General features: G+C 30.8%; 2 protein-coding genes across 3 annotated transcripts in view; one reads left to right on the top strand and one right to left on the bottom strand.

Moving 5' to 3' along the window:
- Positions 1-255: 255 nt before the first annotated feature.
- Positions 256-13,441, bottom strand: part of LOC126774416 (cysteine synthase-like) — a 157,632-nt gene continuing 144,446 nt past the window's right edge. The window contains 2 exon segments of the mRNA XM_050495937.1: positions 256-3,208; positions 3,211-3,992. Coding sequence (XP_050351894.1) covers positions 2,994-3,208; positions 3,211-3,958 — 963 coding nt within the window. The 5' untranslated portion in view covers positions 3,959-3,992 and the 3' untranslated portion in view covers positions 256-2,993.
- LOC126774396 (juvenile hormone esterase-like) lies at positions 10,372-13,388 on the top strand. 2 transcript variants are annotated; one of them, XM_050495904.1, is made up of 4 exons: positions 10,372-10,499; positions 10,604-10,767; positions 11,360-12,654; positions 13,226-13,388. In XM_050495904.1, the coding sequence occupies exons 2-4, from the start codon at positions 10,639-10,641 to the stop codon at positions 13,386-13,388; spliced, it is 1,587 nt and encodes a 528-aa protein (XP_050351861.1). In that variant the 5' UTR covers positions 10,372-10,499; positions 10,604-10,638. The 2 variants fall into 2 exon arrangements, with proteins under 2 accessions (XP_050351861.1, XP_050351860.1); XM_050495903.1 differs by having other exon boundaries at positions 10,464-10,767.

Genomic DNA, 13,441 nt, shown 5'->3' with positions numbered 1-13,441 from the left:
AAGATTCACGCGTTCTAACCACTAGGCCATCTCGGCTTCTTATTTTATCCATATCGTTAAAATTAATTGGAATCTTATTAATTATAATTTATTCAATTTAAAAAATACATTTTATTAAATTACCTATAATCTATAACTAGCTATTAACGGTAAAATCTATTTAATTTATCATTTGATTGTGACACTTAATCATTAAATCAAAGTCTCTAATTATTTTATTTTATTAAAAATAAGTACATTACAGTATTTTTTTTTAAATATTTTTAAAAAAGACGACGACCTAAACGGTAATATCTTACACAAAAAGGTACACATGCTTTTGTGATTAAAAATGCCGTTATTAAATATTAGCAAATTACAACTAACATAATTCTAATTCATAGTTGCGTGTTCTGTGAGACGGTATAATGTTATAATACATATACATAACGTATTAAATTGATACTGTCCCATCATTACAAGATTCCAAACTTAAATTGTTCCCTTGATATCAATTATCTAAATATATAAGTGATATGTGTGCTCATCTTTATTTGGGGTTATACTCGCTAAATTCCTCGAAGGCGATTGAGGCACGATCTCAAATAAACGAACAAATAAAGGTTGGCAAATAAATAAAAGGAAAATACCCATTAACTGAACTGTTTGCACATGGCTCCGTGTATCATAGGACGATTGGCTTTATGGTAAATATTGTTCTATACCATTCAACGTTTCTCCCATTTATTCATGTACAACCTAAGAATATTTCTTTTTACCTGCTTTAGTACTTGCTTTATAAAACTATAGCATTCTTGCATAGAGTAGTTGACCATCGATTCTAGCGATATCTCCGTAAGTTATTCATAAGTTGTACAACGCAACTGAGGACATTTCAAGCTATAAATAACATTACACAACCTAAATCTTTAAACGAGTTTTTTATATATACCGAACGAAAGGATAAACAAAAGCTGACACATTAGAAGGTTAAAGTTAAAAGTAAACAGTATAATAAACAAAGACATTTAATATTAGTATAAATAAAAAAAACTTTTATTATTAAAACAAATCATCTCTTGTTTTGAAGAATGCTTATAAGGTCGTTATCGAATAATTACAATTGAGATAAAACACAATTAGCGTGTTGTTTATTCTCCTTAATGCATGTTGTATGGTGTCAGTCAAATTGATAGTAATTGAGTTCAACAGCTTGTTTCTAAGAACGGCTCGTCCAAATCCAATCGTCCACAGTAATTAGCGGAACAAACGAACCGATTATTTGATTTTTTTGCACGACTCCTCGCCTAGAGCGTTATAAAAACGAAATAGGACGAATTCGAATTGTTCACCAAAAATTTTAAACGGCATTCGATCGTATAAAATCGTGTAAAACGCCCACATAACAAGCGGAGATTTTTTAGTAATTGGCAACAGCTGCAACTGCAGGATAGATCAGATGTTTTTTGCCAATTCTATATGGACATATCCTTAATGGGCTGTTGTGAAATCAATGACGTTAAATTACAGTTTCGAAAGTCGTTAGTCGCCGGCGCTCTCTAAGTTCGCCGACTCGACATTTGCAATAAAATGTAATAAAATCAGAAACATCCTTCTGTTTTTGCATGTTTTTTTATGCGTCATTATTATATTTTAACCAATGCACAGATGCGTTTATAACCGTTTAGTTCTTTTCTTCTTCTTAGCTTCTTTGAGATTGAGTAGTTTTAACAATGTGTTTTTATTAAGAATTAGCTGATAATGGCAGCTTCATCAAGACATAAGACTCCGTAGGTCAATAATAGGAGGTAGAGAAATAATTTCATAGATAACAGATAACAATATTAAAACAAAAAAAAAAGATAACATCAAACAACAACATTCCAAATACTAACAACTTATAAGCCTACCGTCTATTTCAATAAAGTCGATTCTGGTGTTACATTTTGCTTTAATAAAAAGTATTAATCAAAACATTTTTTGGCCTCGGTGTCAATGACTGTCATTCATATTTTCATAATAGCGGCTTCCACGTGACGTTGTTACGACTTTTTTTATATAAATATGCATATAAACTAATATTTCAAATAAAAGGTATTTAAAAGTTAAAACTAAAAATACTTCTATTATCTACAATAAAAGTTTTTTTTTTTTTTTTATATAGAATAGGAAGGCGGATGAGCATATGAGCCACCTGATGGTAAGTGGTCACCAAATGCCCTTAGACATTGGCATTGTAAGAAATGTCAACCATCGCTTACATAGCCAATGCGCCACCAACCTTGGGAACTATGATTTTATGTCCATTGTGCCTGTAATTACACTGGCTCACTCACCCTTCAAACTGGAACACAACAATATCAAGTATTGCTGTTTTGCGGTAGAACCTACCACCCAGTACCTACCCAGACGAGCTTGCACAGAGCCCTACCACCAGTATAGTTATTACACAAAAAGAATGTATTATTATAATAATTTTATTGTTCGATTATTATATTGGTACATAATTATTGGTACTTTAGAAAATACAGCACTTGTAACATACAGCTAAAATAAAAAATGATAAATATGTATGTTATGTTCAAAAATGTCTTTTACACCTAAAATAATTTATCAATTATCACGTAATATACAATCTATATTATATTCATACTGATCATTTTAGTACTTAACTTTGTATTCTAAATTTTCATTGGTTTAAAATAAATTATACGGTGTCATTGAATTTATAGTAAAACATTTACGTATTATCTATATATATAACCTATGTATAATCATTTATATAAAGGTCATCTCCTTACTGTTATATGCAGTTCAAAAATGTGTTATAAATGTAATTTTTAACAAAGTACTGTTAATTTATGCTAATTTAAAACTTTAAAAAATCAATCTTAAATTTTTAGACAGTGCGGTAGATAAAAAAATCTCTATGTAGGTAAATGTATAAACGTTTTATCTTAATAATTAAATATACAAACTGAGTGAATTGATACGTTAGTTATAAATATTTTATATTACGTCAGCTCATCAGGGACTGGGGTGTACTTTAATCCGCTATCATTCAGAAGGGTCACGACCCATGCATCCTTCGGCAACTTTCCTGACTCTAACAGCTTAACAGCCGCGGCCACATTAGCCCCACTCGTGTAACCTACATATAAACCTTCCTTCTCGCCAATAAGTTTCATATAATGTTTTGCTTCGTCATCCGTAATACTAACGGTATCTCAAAGTTAAATAAATTAGGAACACACCCATATCCGGATCCTTGTAATAAGTGTAATGGTTTTGTAATAGGACAACCCTTAATTGGCTCAGAACCTGCTGGTTCGACAACGAAACACTTAATATTACGATTTTTTTCCTTCAGGTATTTAGAAGTTCCAGCAAATGTGCCAGCAGTCCCAACTGTTGCTATAAATGCGTCAACATGCTGTCCAGTTTGTCTCCAGATTTCAGGCCCAGTTGTACAGTAATGGGCATCTGCGTTCATGTTATTGTTAAATTGATTAACGTAATATGCACCTGTTTGTTCTACTAATCTTAAACCCTCCGCTTCGGCTGCTTTTACATCGGCCAAGGTCACGTTGCCGTAAGAACCTTCTACTTGAGGTACTCTAATGCACTTGGCACCGAGAGCTTCCATATGTATAGCTCGCTGTGCGCTGTTACCCTTAGACATGGCAACTGTCAATGGATGTCCAAGCACTGCACATACGACTGCCAGACCGCACCCCTGGTTACCTGATGTTACTTCAAGGACGGGAACACCAAGTTTTAATTCTCCATTCTCACAAGCCTTTTCTATCATATGAAGTGACGAACGACACTTGATAGATGCTCCAGGATTCATGAATTCACATTTCACAAGAATTCGACCTGGACCAGGCCAGAGTCTCTCGAGGGCAACGATAGGCGTGTTTCCGATAAGTTCCAAAGCAGAAGCCTTGATTTCATTTTCAACTCCATTCCGTGACATATTATCGGTTACTTAATAACAAAATAAACAATGTCTTATTACATTAGTGTCACAAATAATACTGAAGTGAAGTGGTGCTCGTAAGTCTATTTAAACCATCGTTAAAAATCATTGAAGGCAGACAAGATGATCGCACGACTGTGTCTTGTCGAGCGAATATAACATATGTAAGTAATTGAATATAAAATTCGTAGGCTAATTACAAATCGACTTTAACTTAATTAATCCGAAATACACAATCACATCAAAAATAATCCGGAATGATTCAAAGAATTTTTTTTAAGGAAATCAAATAGAATCAAAAAATATCTAGGTAAAAATAATGTTGTCTGAATTAGATAATATTAGTAATGTGTAGTTACCCGACTTCGCACAATTAAAGATTTAAAGTATTATATTTTTAACAAATAATAAAAGCCGGATGGCGTGGTTGGTAGATGCTTGCCTTTCACGCCGATGGTTGTGGGTTCAATTCCCACCCAGGACAGATATTTGTGTGCATGAACATATCTGTTTGTCCTGAGTCTGGGTGTAATTATCTTTATAAGTATGTATTTACATAAGAAAAATAGTATATGTAGTATATCAGTTGTCTGGTTTCCATAGTACAAACTCTGTACAAGCCTAATTTTGGATCAGATGGCCGTGTGAAAAATGTCCCAAGATATTATTATTATTATATATAATAAGGTAAAATAATATGATAACACTAATAAAATCATAATACAATCAATTTTGAGTCGTTCTATTTAACCGCATACAGTCGACACTAATATTTTTTTCTTATTTTTAACTGCTACTTCGTTTACGTGGACCTATTTAAGCGAATAAAATTATCTCCTCCAATCTTTGGTATTGGGTTACTTAAATAGTAACAAATAATAGCATTATTTTTAAGGTTATTGCGATTCAAACACTTGTCAATTTAAAATTACTTTCCATTTTTCACCTTTTAATTAATTTAATTTAGATACAATTTTGTAACGTGTAAATAAACCAGTTAATTTGAAGGTCAGTGCAACACATTTTTATGTAAATGAATTCAAATTACATCATCGTGAACTAAAGTACATTATTTTGTATTTCATAAACGTACGGCAGTGAAGTGTGAAGTCCGTATTAAAATAAGGATGACATTTAAATAATTCATTATATCTTTAAGTAATTGATATACTTATTCAAATCATTCATTACATCTGGCATTGTATAATTTAATCTTTGTTACTCATTTAAATTCTTATGTCTTCTTAACAGAAGGCTGTATAAAAACCGTCTGTCTTTATCAGATATAAATGTTTATTTAAAAAAAAACGAGTGAAACAATAATTCCTTATTTACATGTTAAACAGTTTACCAAAAAAGATAAGGATGTCCTTGATATTTTACGTAAAAATCGCTTTTTTTACAATTTTAGGATGACTATGTTAGAAAATAATGGATACCACTGGCCTATCTAGCCGACACTTACTCGATAAAAAATAATCTATTACGTTTATTTTACTTCAAAGGAAGTAATATTTCTATAAAGATTGCAGTATTTATTTATTTTTATTTTATTTCACATATAAAGATGCTATAAGGTTAAAACAAAAAAATGGTCTACAAAGGCGGTCTTATCCTTTAAAGCGATCTCCCAGACAGTATTTATGAAAATATCAAATAATGTTGTTCTAATAATGCTAACAAACTAAATATACATTCATATATATTTTAACTAATTATAACGTAATTGTTAACGTAAATTTTGATATTTTAAAAGATATACGCTAAACTAAATAAAATTATGTCGACCATTTTGTTTACATCTGTAAATAAAACTGAAATGGAACCCTAATACCAAGATATACGATTGAATTTTATTTGAAAAGTGTGTGGCATATTTTGAATACTTACCAGATGTCAATACGCAGCCGGTCTATTGTTAACAAATATGGGTACAATTGAACACAATGCTTTACATTATTGTATTTAGTGAAGGCAAGGACTCTGAACGAACCAAATGTCAGCTATTGGATAATTGGGGTATCCTATGAAGAGGCAAGTATGGCGTGTTGAATCGAAATGTCACTTCAATATCGCAATTGTTCAATTATCCATTACATTAGAGTCTAATCGTTTACATTCACAATGTTTCACATTCGAATAGGGTTTTTAGTATTTCTGAAATACTGAATTATGTATTGAATCTGTTTCGCGAGTAGTGTAGTAATGAACAATGTCTAAATGTAGCAACCTGTAAGGACTAGTTTAAAGGTTTACTGATTCATTAACGTCCAGGCCAAACCGTTGGACGGAGAGCTGAAATAGCTCAAAAATGTATTTTAGATATTCTATTCCAAAATAAAAGAAAAACTATGTGAAAGTTCATACGGAGTACCTGCAATTACTTTTAAAGTTTGAGTAATATTAATTTGCATTAGGGCTCTTTAATTGTATTAGGCTTTTTAAATACTCAATTCCAACGGGAATAAAATTGACGTATTTAGACTCATTTCAACTAAAGAAATTCGTAATTATCGATAAGGTTGATATATGAATACCGTATGTTTTGATCTAGAGCCATGTTAATTTTATTTATGATCTTATTTTCAAATTAAGTTACTAAATTTATTGAATATATTGAAATGAGGTGTGAAACTCGCTGTTTCAGTTCTCTGTTCGTTCTGGAAAACAACTTATGTATTGAAATGAACTTTGTCTTACCTATATTATAAATCGTCTACTACGTACAGTATTTTTTTGTTTAATTTTAATAAAAATAATGTAATATTAATTTAGGAGCTACGAGTATTAAGTCCATTAAAACGAGGAAATGTTTTTATAGATATATTTTTATTTGTTCAGTTTTATTTTTATATTATTTAAAATAACTTATTAAAATTCTATAGTAAGACTGATGTAAGTAAATATTCAAGATAAAAATACCAACTCTTACGATATAATTGGTTATATATAATTCCAGGTAATTGAGATAAATTTTGTATAAAAAAAAACTACACTACATTAACTTGTGACTTCACCAATTAATTGCGAAACTCTTCGCTCAATTGCTTTTAGGGTAATCAAAAATCCTTACTTTATTATGAATGTGAAAGTGAGTTTATTTCTTTGTTACGCTTTCACACGTAAGGAGTACAGGGGCCGAATTCTATTAATTTATAACGCTAACGATTCGTTCCCGATTCAATTCCGATCCAACTTTGAATCATCTGTATTTATTCGAATCGGAACCGAACCGATGATATGTTATTGTTAACTTTTATGACAATATTCGATAATTAAATTAAAGAATAGAAAAACGGAAAAACGGCAACGATCACTTTTCGATTCGATTGCGATAAAGTGACAATTTGTTAGTAGAATTGGCCCCCAGAAAAGGATATAGGGATTTACGTAACACCTCCACCCCTCACACTAGTGAAATTAGTAGGTATATTTTAGCAAAGTTCTTTGGTTGCTTCATTGCCAAAGGACATACCAATAAACTCACTTTCGTATGTACATTCGTATACGTACCATTAGATATATCAGTTCAATTTAATACATTTGTTTCATATTAAAATATTACACAGTAATATTACATAGCAAATATTGATGCAAGTGATTGTGATAATACAAACGTTGTTAAGTACTCTTAAATAAGTAATGAATTGTTTATCTGGCTGTTTACACAATTGTATATAAAGTTGATTTACTATGATATCATGAGTATATAAAACTTATCAGATAAAAACAACGATGTTGATTAGGTACAGGTAGGAATATATTAAGCAACATTTAAGCTATACTTCATATTATTAACCCATAAGAGGTACAGTAACAATAATAATAAACTAGGTCTACAAAAACACAAAAGGTTTCTAATTTCTATCGTATACAAACAAAACATATTTAGTTATCTTTGTAATCGTAAAATTACCTTTACATTATTAGTTTTGACGTAATTAGATTTTTTTTCATATTTTGATGAATGAAAGAGCATTACTGCAAAACTAAGCTGCATAACTTTATTCAAAAATGAGAAATGTAAATTTTCCTCGATAACAATCTACACAGTTAGACTTAGATGTTCAACGATGGGGCGATCAAATCTATTAATGCCGATTCACTCTTTAGGCGTAAAATTTGGAAATACAGACGGCTGCCTGTATCCCACAACTTGGCCGTGCGCTTACGAATTATTAAAATGATCTCTATGTATGTAGGAACAACATATAATTACGCACCAATGACAATGCAATAATTAAAATAAAATATTATAAATTAGAATAAAATAATTGAGTAATATCATATAACTATATTTTCTAAAACAATATAATAGCATCGGAAGTTCATACCTACTATTCAAAGTAGGTTGGAGGATTTTTTTTATGTAGGTTTAATATATTTTGAAGAATATTTGACATTTTATTTGAATAAACAACCGAACATAAATATTCGTTAAGCGTACCAAATATGAATATAAGACGATTAACAAGACGCTTATTGGCTATTTACTATATTCAACTTATCTGCTCTAAAAGCAGCAAATCTAATGAGAGTAATTCTCATAGATATGTATTATTTTTATTAATAGATTATTATGAAAATTTCGGAATCAGTTTTAGTCAATTGCTGTATTCCCACGGACTGCACCTGCGCAGTACAAAGCACAATACCGAAACGCCCGCATTCCTTCGCCGCGCCTATCACATCGGAACCTGAGCAGCAAGACTCCAACGACACATATTTAAATTTTAAAGAAATTAAAAAAAAAACACAACAAAATTATATGTTTCGTTTTTAAAAACACTAATCATCTTGAATTTGAATTGTTTACACAATTGTTTTAACTTAATTTGTTTAATAAAGTATTTAAAATATATATAAGTATTAAACACAACCGTCCAGTTATACAAACTGGATGCATGCACAATATAAACTGCAGCCAATTTAAAAAAAAAACCTATAATACATTTTACAATTTTGTAGCAATGTTTAAAAATTATATCTAGGCAAAAATATTCAACGAAACCATTAACAAACATGGCGGGTGATTAACACCTTCAAAGATAAAATTAATTAAAAATAATAATATAACATTAAAAATTCGAGAAATCTAACGCTTCTAAAACAACTATTCATCTTCGCGTCAAACAATAATACAATTAAAAAAAAGAGTACGAGAGAACATTCGACGCGCTCTGTGGGAATCAAATCACGACTCACGCACAGCATCGTTAAAGGATCTTAGTCCATTTTTATATACAGCCTGTTTTAAATTTCTAACTCGTTAAAAGTACAATATTGTTTAATTTTTCTACTCTATTCTATTCTTCTTTCTACTGTTACTAATAACACATTATTATTATTACTGTATATTATAATATTTTTATTTATGCATTATATCGTACAGAAAAAAATATTTACTCTACAAGATCTTAAGACTTTAAATGTTATAACATCGTTTACTGTTTCTATTATACGTCATAATCTTATATCTGAAACATCAAATTTGTGACGTAAGAGTATTTAAGAGCAGTCTGTATAAAATCCGTAGACAGGTACGGATGCACCTGAGTATTTTACGCGGCGACTCACTGGCGCCGAACTGACCGTCACCGCTTACCGACGCGTTACACCGACAATGCCCACATCATTAGTACCTACCGCCGCCTAAACAAACTTCTTTAACCACATAGTCTATACTTTACGTTTATGTAGATCACTTCAGTTTACTGAGATTTCGTTCATTCATTTTAATGACCACAGATGTTTTGAAATCTTCAAAATGAATTACGGTAAAAATATATTTCTTTAAGGGTTATTAGTATTACAAGACATAATAAAGTCTACTCGTTTTCTTAAAACGTTGTCATACAAATATCTTTACGATCCAGCCTGTAATTTTGAACCTGCAATCTTTGATTACGATTCACGTGTTCTAACCTCTGGGTCATCTCGGCTCACTCAGATAGCTATATAAAAACTGATTTAAAAAATCCTTTTCCAGAGAATCTTATCCTGCGGCTCAAGACGTTTTTACCTTTTTGCTAACCTCTGAACTCAATCAGCTATCCAAAAGCTACCTGATCCTAAGCTGTCCTCCTATCGACCACGTAATTTGTAAACTAAATATTCGAAATCTGTGAATTTCGAATATTAAGTTTTTTACATACAATACCGTCTCATAGTCGTGAAGATTCGTACAATAACAGACAAATCGGAAAATTAAGAAAGGAGTGAACGAGTATATACTTTTTCTTCTGCGCAAAATAATATCTCTTAGCAAAAATTAAGTTTAATTTTCCATGTAACATTACACTCATGATAGACAAAATATATAGATATTTTCTTCATTATTTCTTTAAGTACATTAGTGTAAATATTAAGAAACACAAAAGTTTAGCACAAATTATTATATATTCGAGAATATTCTTTATTGTGACGGCTGTATAGAACTACATTGGACATTTAGGCACGTGACTACTTAATGCCCCTTCCACTTCAAGACTCGAAATTACGCGTGTAACTAAAGCAAAGGCGAAACTGTGTTGATTGAGTACAGTCAACGTTTTACGTATTTCAATTATTATCACAGTTTTCACATCGATATCAATATCTTAATATTATTTAATATTTTTTTTTATTAAGATAATATTTTAGGATACAACACACGTGTACTAAGATAGCTCAGCGCAATGGTCGTTGTATCAATTAATCAGGGAAAGCTGAAAGGTGGAGAGGCAATAAGTGATAATGGTGTGCCATATTACGAATTCTTGGGGATCCCATACGCGAAACCCCCAGTTGGACACTTGAGGTTTAGGGTAAGTAAAAATATTATCGAAATATTCAATGATTTCGTAAAATAAAATAATATAAATTTGCATTTATGATATAACTGTATATAAGGAAACCTTTATATAATTAAAAAAGTTATTTTCAACTGTCTGAATAGTGTACTAACTCAAATCTATTTTGATGAAATCATTGTATCGTTCATGTAATTGAACTAGGAAGTTGAAAAAAAAACTGTAGGTATGTAATTATCTCGAGGCGATGTGAGTAATTGTTATAAAATACAATAACACTAAGATATAATGTACCTAAAATATGAAATTGTATTTTAAGGAAATAAACATAAAAACATTACATTTGAAAACTTCATATCGCACGTAGGTACTGAAAATTAGTCAGAATATAATATTCTTACTAGTTTTCCTAGAAGTACCAACTTCTTGTTTTTCTGCTGCAAGCTGCAACGATTGTATTTAATGTTGTTGTGATAGTAAATATAAGTTAAAATACTATTTTTCTTAATAAATTATATCTCTAATACTTAGAGATTTAGGAGAGAGATAATTTTAATTTTAAATTTAACGTAAAAAAATCAAACCCACTTGCTTTTGTATGTTACAGAATCCTCAGCCTCCAGAGTCTTGGGATGGCGAAAGAGACGCGACGGCTATTAATGAAGACAATATATGTTGTCAGATAGATATGGTAAAAGGCAGCCAAATAGGAAGCGAGGACTGCCTTTACCTTAATGTCTACACCCCGAAGTTACCTGATAATACTAAGCCTTTACCAGTTATGGTTTTTGTTCACGGAGGAGGTTTTATTTATAACAATGGTATTGTCAAGAAAGATTTGGGTCCAGACTACTTGATTGACAATGACGTAGTCGTTGTTACTTTTAATTATAGATTGGGTGTACTTGGTTTTCTATCATTGGATATTCCTGAAGCCACTGGGAATATGGGATTAAAAGATCAAGTACAAGCTCTTAAGTGGGTCCAAAATAACATTAGTCACTTTGGTGGAGATCCCAAGAACATTACAATATTCGGATTAAGCGCTGGATCAGCATCAGTTGACTACCTTATTTTATCACCATTATCAAAAGGTCTTTTCCACAGAGCAATTCTTCAGTCAGGCTCCAGCCTTAACCATTGGGCGATTAATTATGAACCAAAAAATGCAGTATATAAACTTCTAGAAAAAATGGAATATAACGGATCTACTCAGGACGATCGTGCTATATACGAATATCTTATGAAAAGTCCTCTTTCCAAATTGATAGAAGCAAGTTACAAGGTCGTTGACAATTATACTGCAAATAGAATGTCTTTTGTCTTCGTACCAACTGTTGAAAAAGAATTTGGGGATAGCGAAGCATTTATAACTGATAAACCCTATAAATTATTTAAAGAGGGCAGATTTAATTATGTCCCGGTCATCAAAGGATTTTGTAATAAGGAAGGTTATTTAAGTATTTTGTTAAAGCCTAACATTATCCTTGATGTGATAGAAAATAAAAATTTCATTGAACACTGGGCGTACGAAATAAAAGCAAGTGACAAAAATAAATTGAACGCAGACTTCTCAGAAGCTTATTCAGAAAACATACAGCCCGATGATGAAAGCGACAAAATAGGAGTAGACTTCTTCACTGACTACGATTTTACGTCAGGAATTTGGTTAAGCGGAAAAATGATGGCAAAAAAAGGTGTTCCTGTATATTTTTACGAATTCTGTTACGAAGGAAAAATGAACTTTTTCCAGCACTTCTTCGGAGTGCTGCGAAAGGGCGCAGCTCATAGTGATGACTTGTGTTACGTTTTCAAACACGATATCTCTAAATTTGGTGAAGCAAAAGACAAAGAAGTAAGGGCAGATATTTGTAAAATGTGGACCAATTTCGCTAAAACAAGGTAATTTCTTATTTTTATTTCATTTTTGATAAGCAATAAATTAGGTAACCAGAGATTGTAAAATATTTATCGAAAGGTGACAGATAACATTACGATTAGTGTGAAAATTAGCCATGACGGCGAAAAATATGCGTTTTCATATTATGAAAAGAAAAATTAAATAAAATAGATTTATCAAAATTGTGGATTACGCATTTTTTCAATACATTCGATAAAAATATCTACCTACCTACTGCGATTTATTTTGTTCATATTAGACACGGTAAGCCAAAATTGTCATGTCATTCATTCAATATAGTTTTTCAATTTAAAAAAAAAACACCTAGCAACATAAGTTGTAATAATGCTACTGTGATTAGTCAATATTACAAGCTTAATTATTTAGCATTTACAATTAACATTCACAAGCTGTTGCTCTTGGATTAATTAGCTTTAAGAATAAATTTTATGTAATAATTAGTAATAAGTAATATTTACATAAAAAATAATTATTCATCAAGTAAATTATCGATACTTTTTTCATTACTAAGCATAAATTCAGTATTTATAGGAAAATTTGATTTATTCACAGCAATCCTACATCAAGAGACATATCTATTGAATGGACTGAGTATAAAGAAGACTTACCAGCTTACCTCTGTATTGAAGAAAACTTTTCAATAAAAACTGACTATAAACCCAAAAATATGGCTATTTTCGAAGAAATTTATGAAAAGAATGAGAATAATATATAATTAATATTTTTACATATAACAAACTTCATATTTATACATTTAATTACATAAAT

The sequence above is a fragment of the Nymphalis io genome, chromosome 16, assembly GCF_905147045.1.
Source record: "Nymphalis io chromosome 16, ilAglIoxx1.1, whole genome shotgun sequence".
In the NCBI taxonomy this organism is placed as follows: domain Eukaryota; kingdom Metazoa; phylum Arthropoda; class Insecta; order Lepidoptera; family Nymphalidae; genus Nymphalis; species Nymphalis io.
Note: the sequence above shows the minus strand (reverse complement) of the source record. Positions and strands in the feature narration are given on the sequence as shown.

Bases quoted from the DNA above. Each gene is read 5' to 3' on its own strand.
- LOC126774396 (XM_050495904.1), top strand. From the start codon at position 10,639: ATGGTCGTTGTATCAATTAATCAGGGAAAGCTGAAAGGTGGAGAGGCA. The intron at 10,768-11,359 runs GTAAGTAAAAAT...TGTATGTTACAG, and splicing joins TTGGACACTTGAGGTTTAGG to AATCCTCAGCCTCCAGAGTC. The intron at 12,655-13,225 runs GTAATTTCTTAT...ATTTATTCACAG, and splicing joins ACCAATTTCGCTAAAACAAG to CAATCCTACATCAAGAGACA.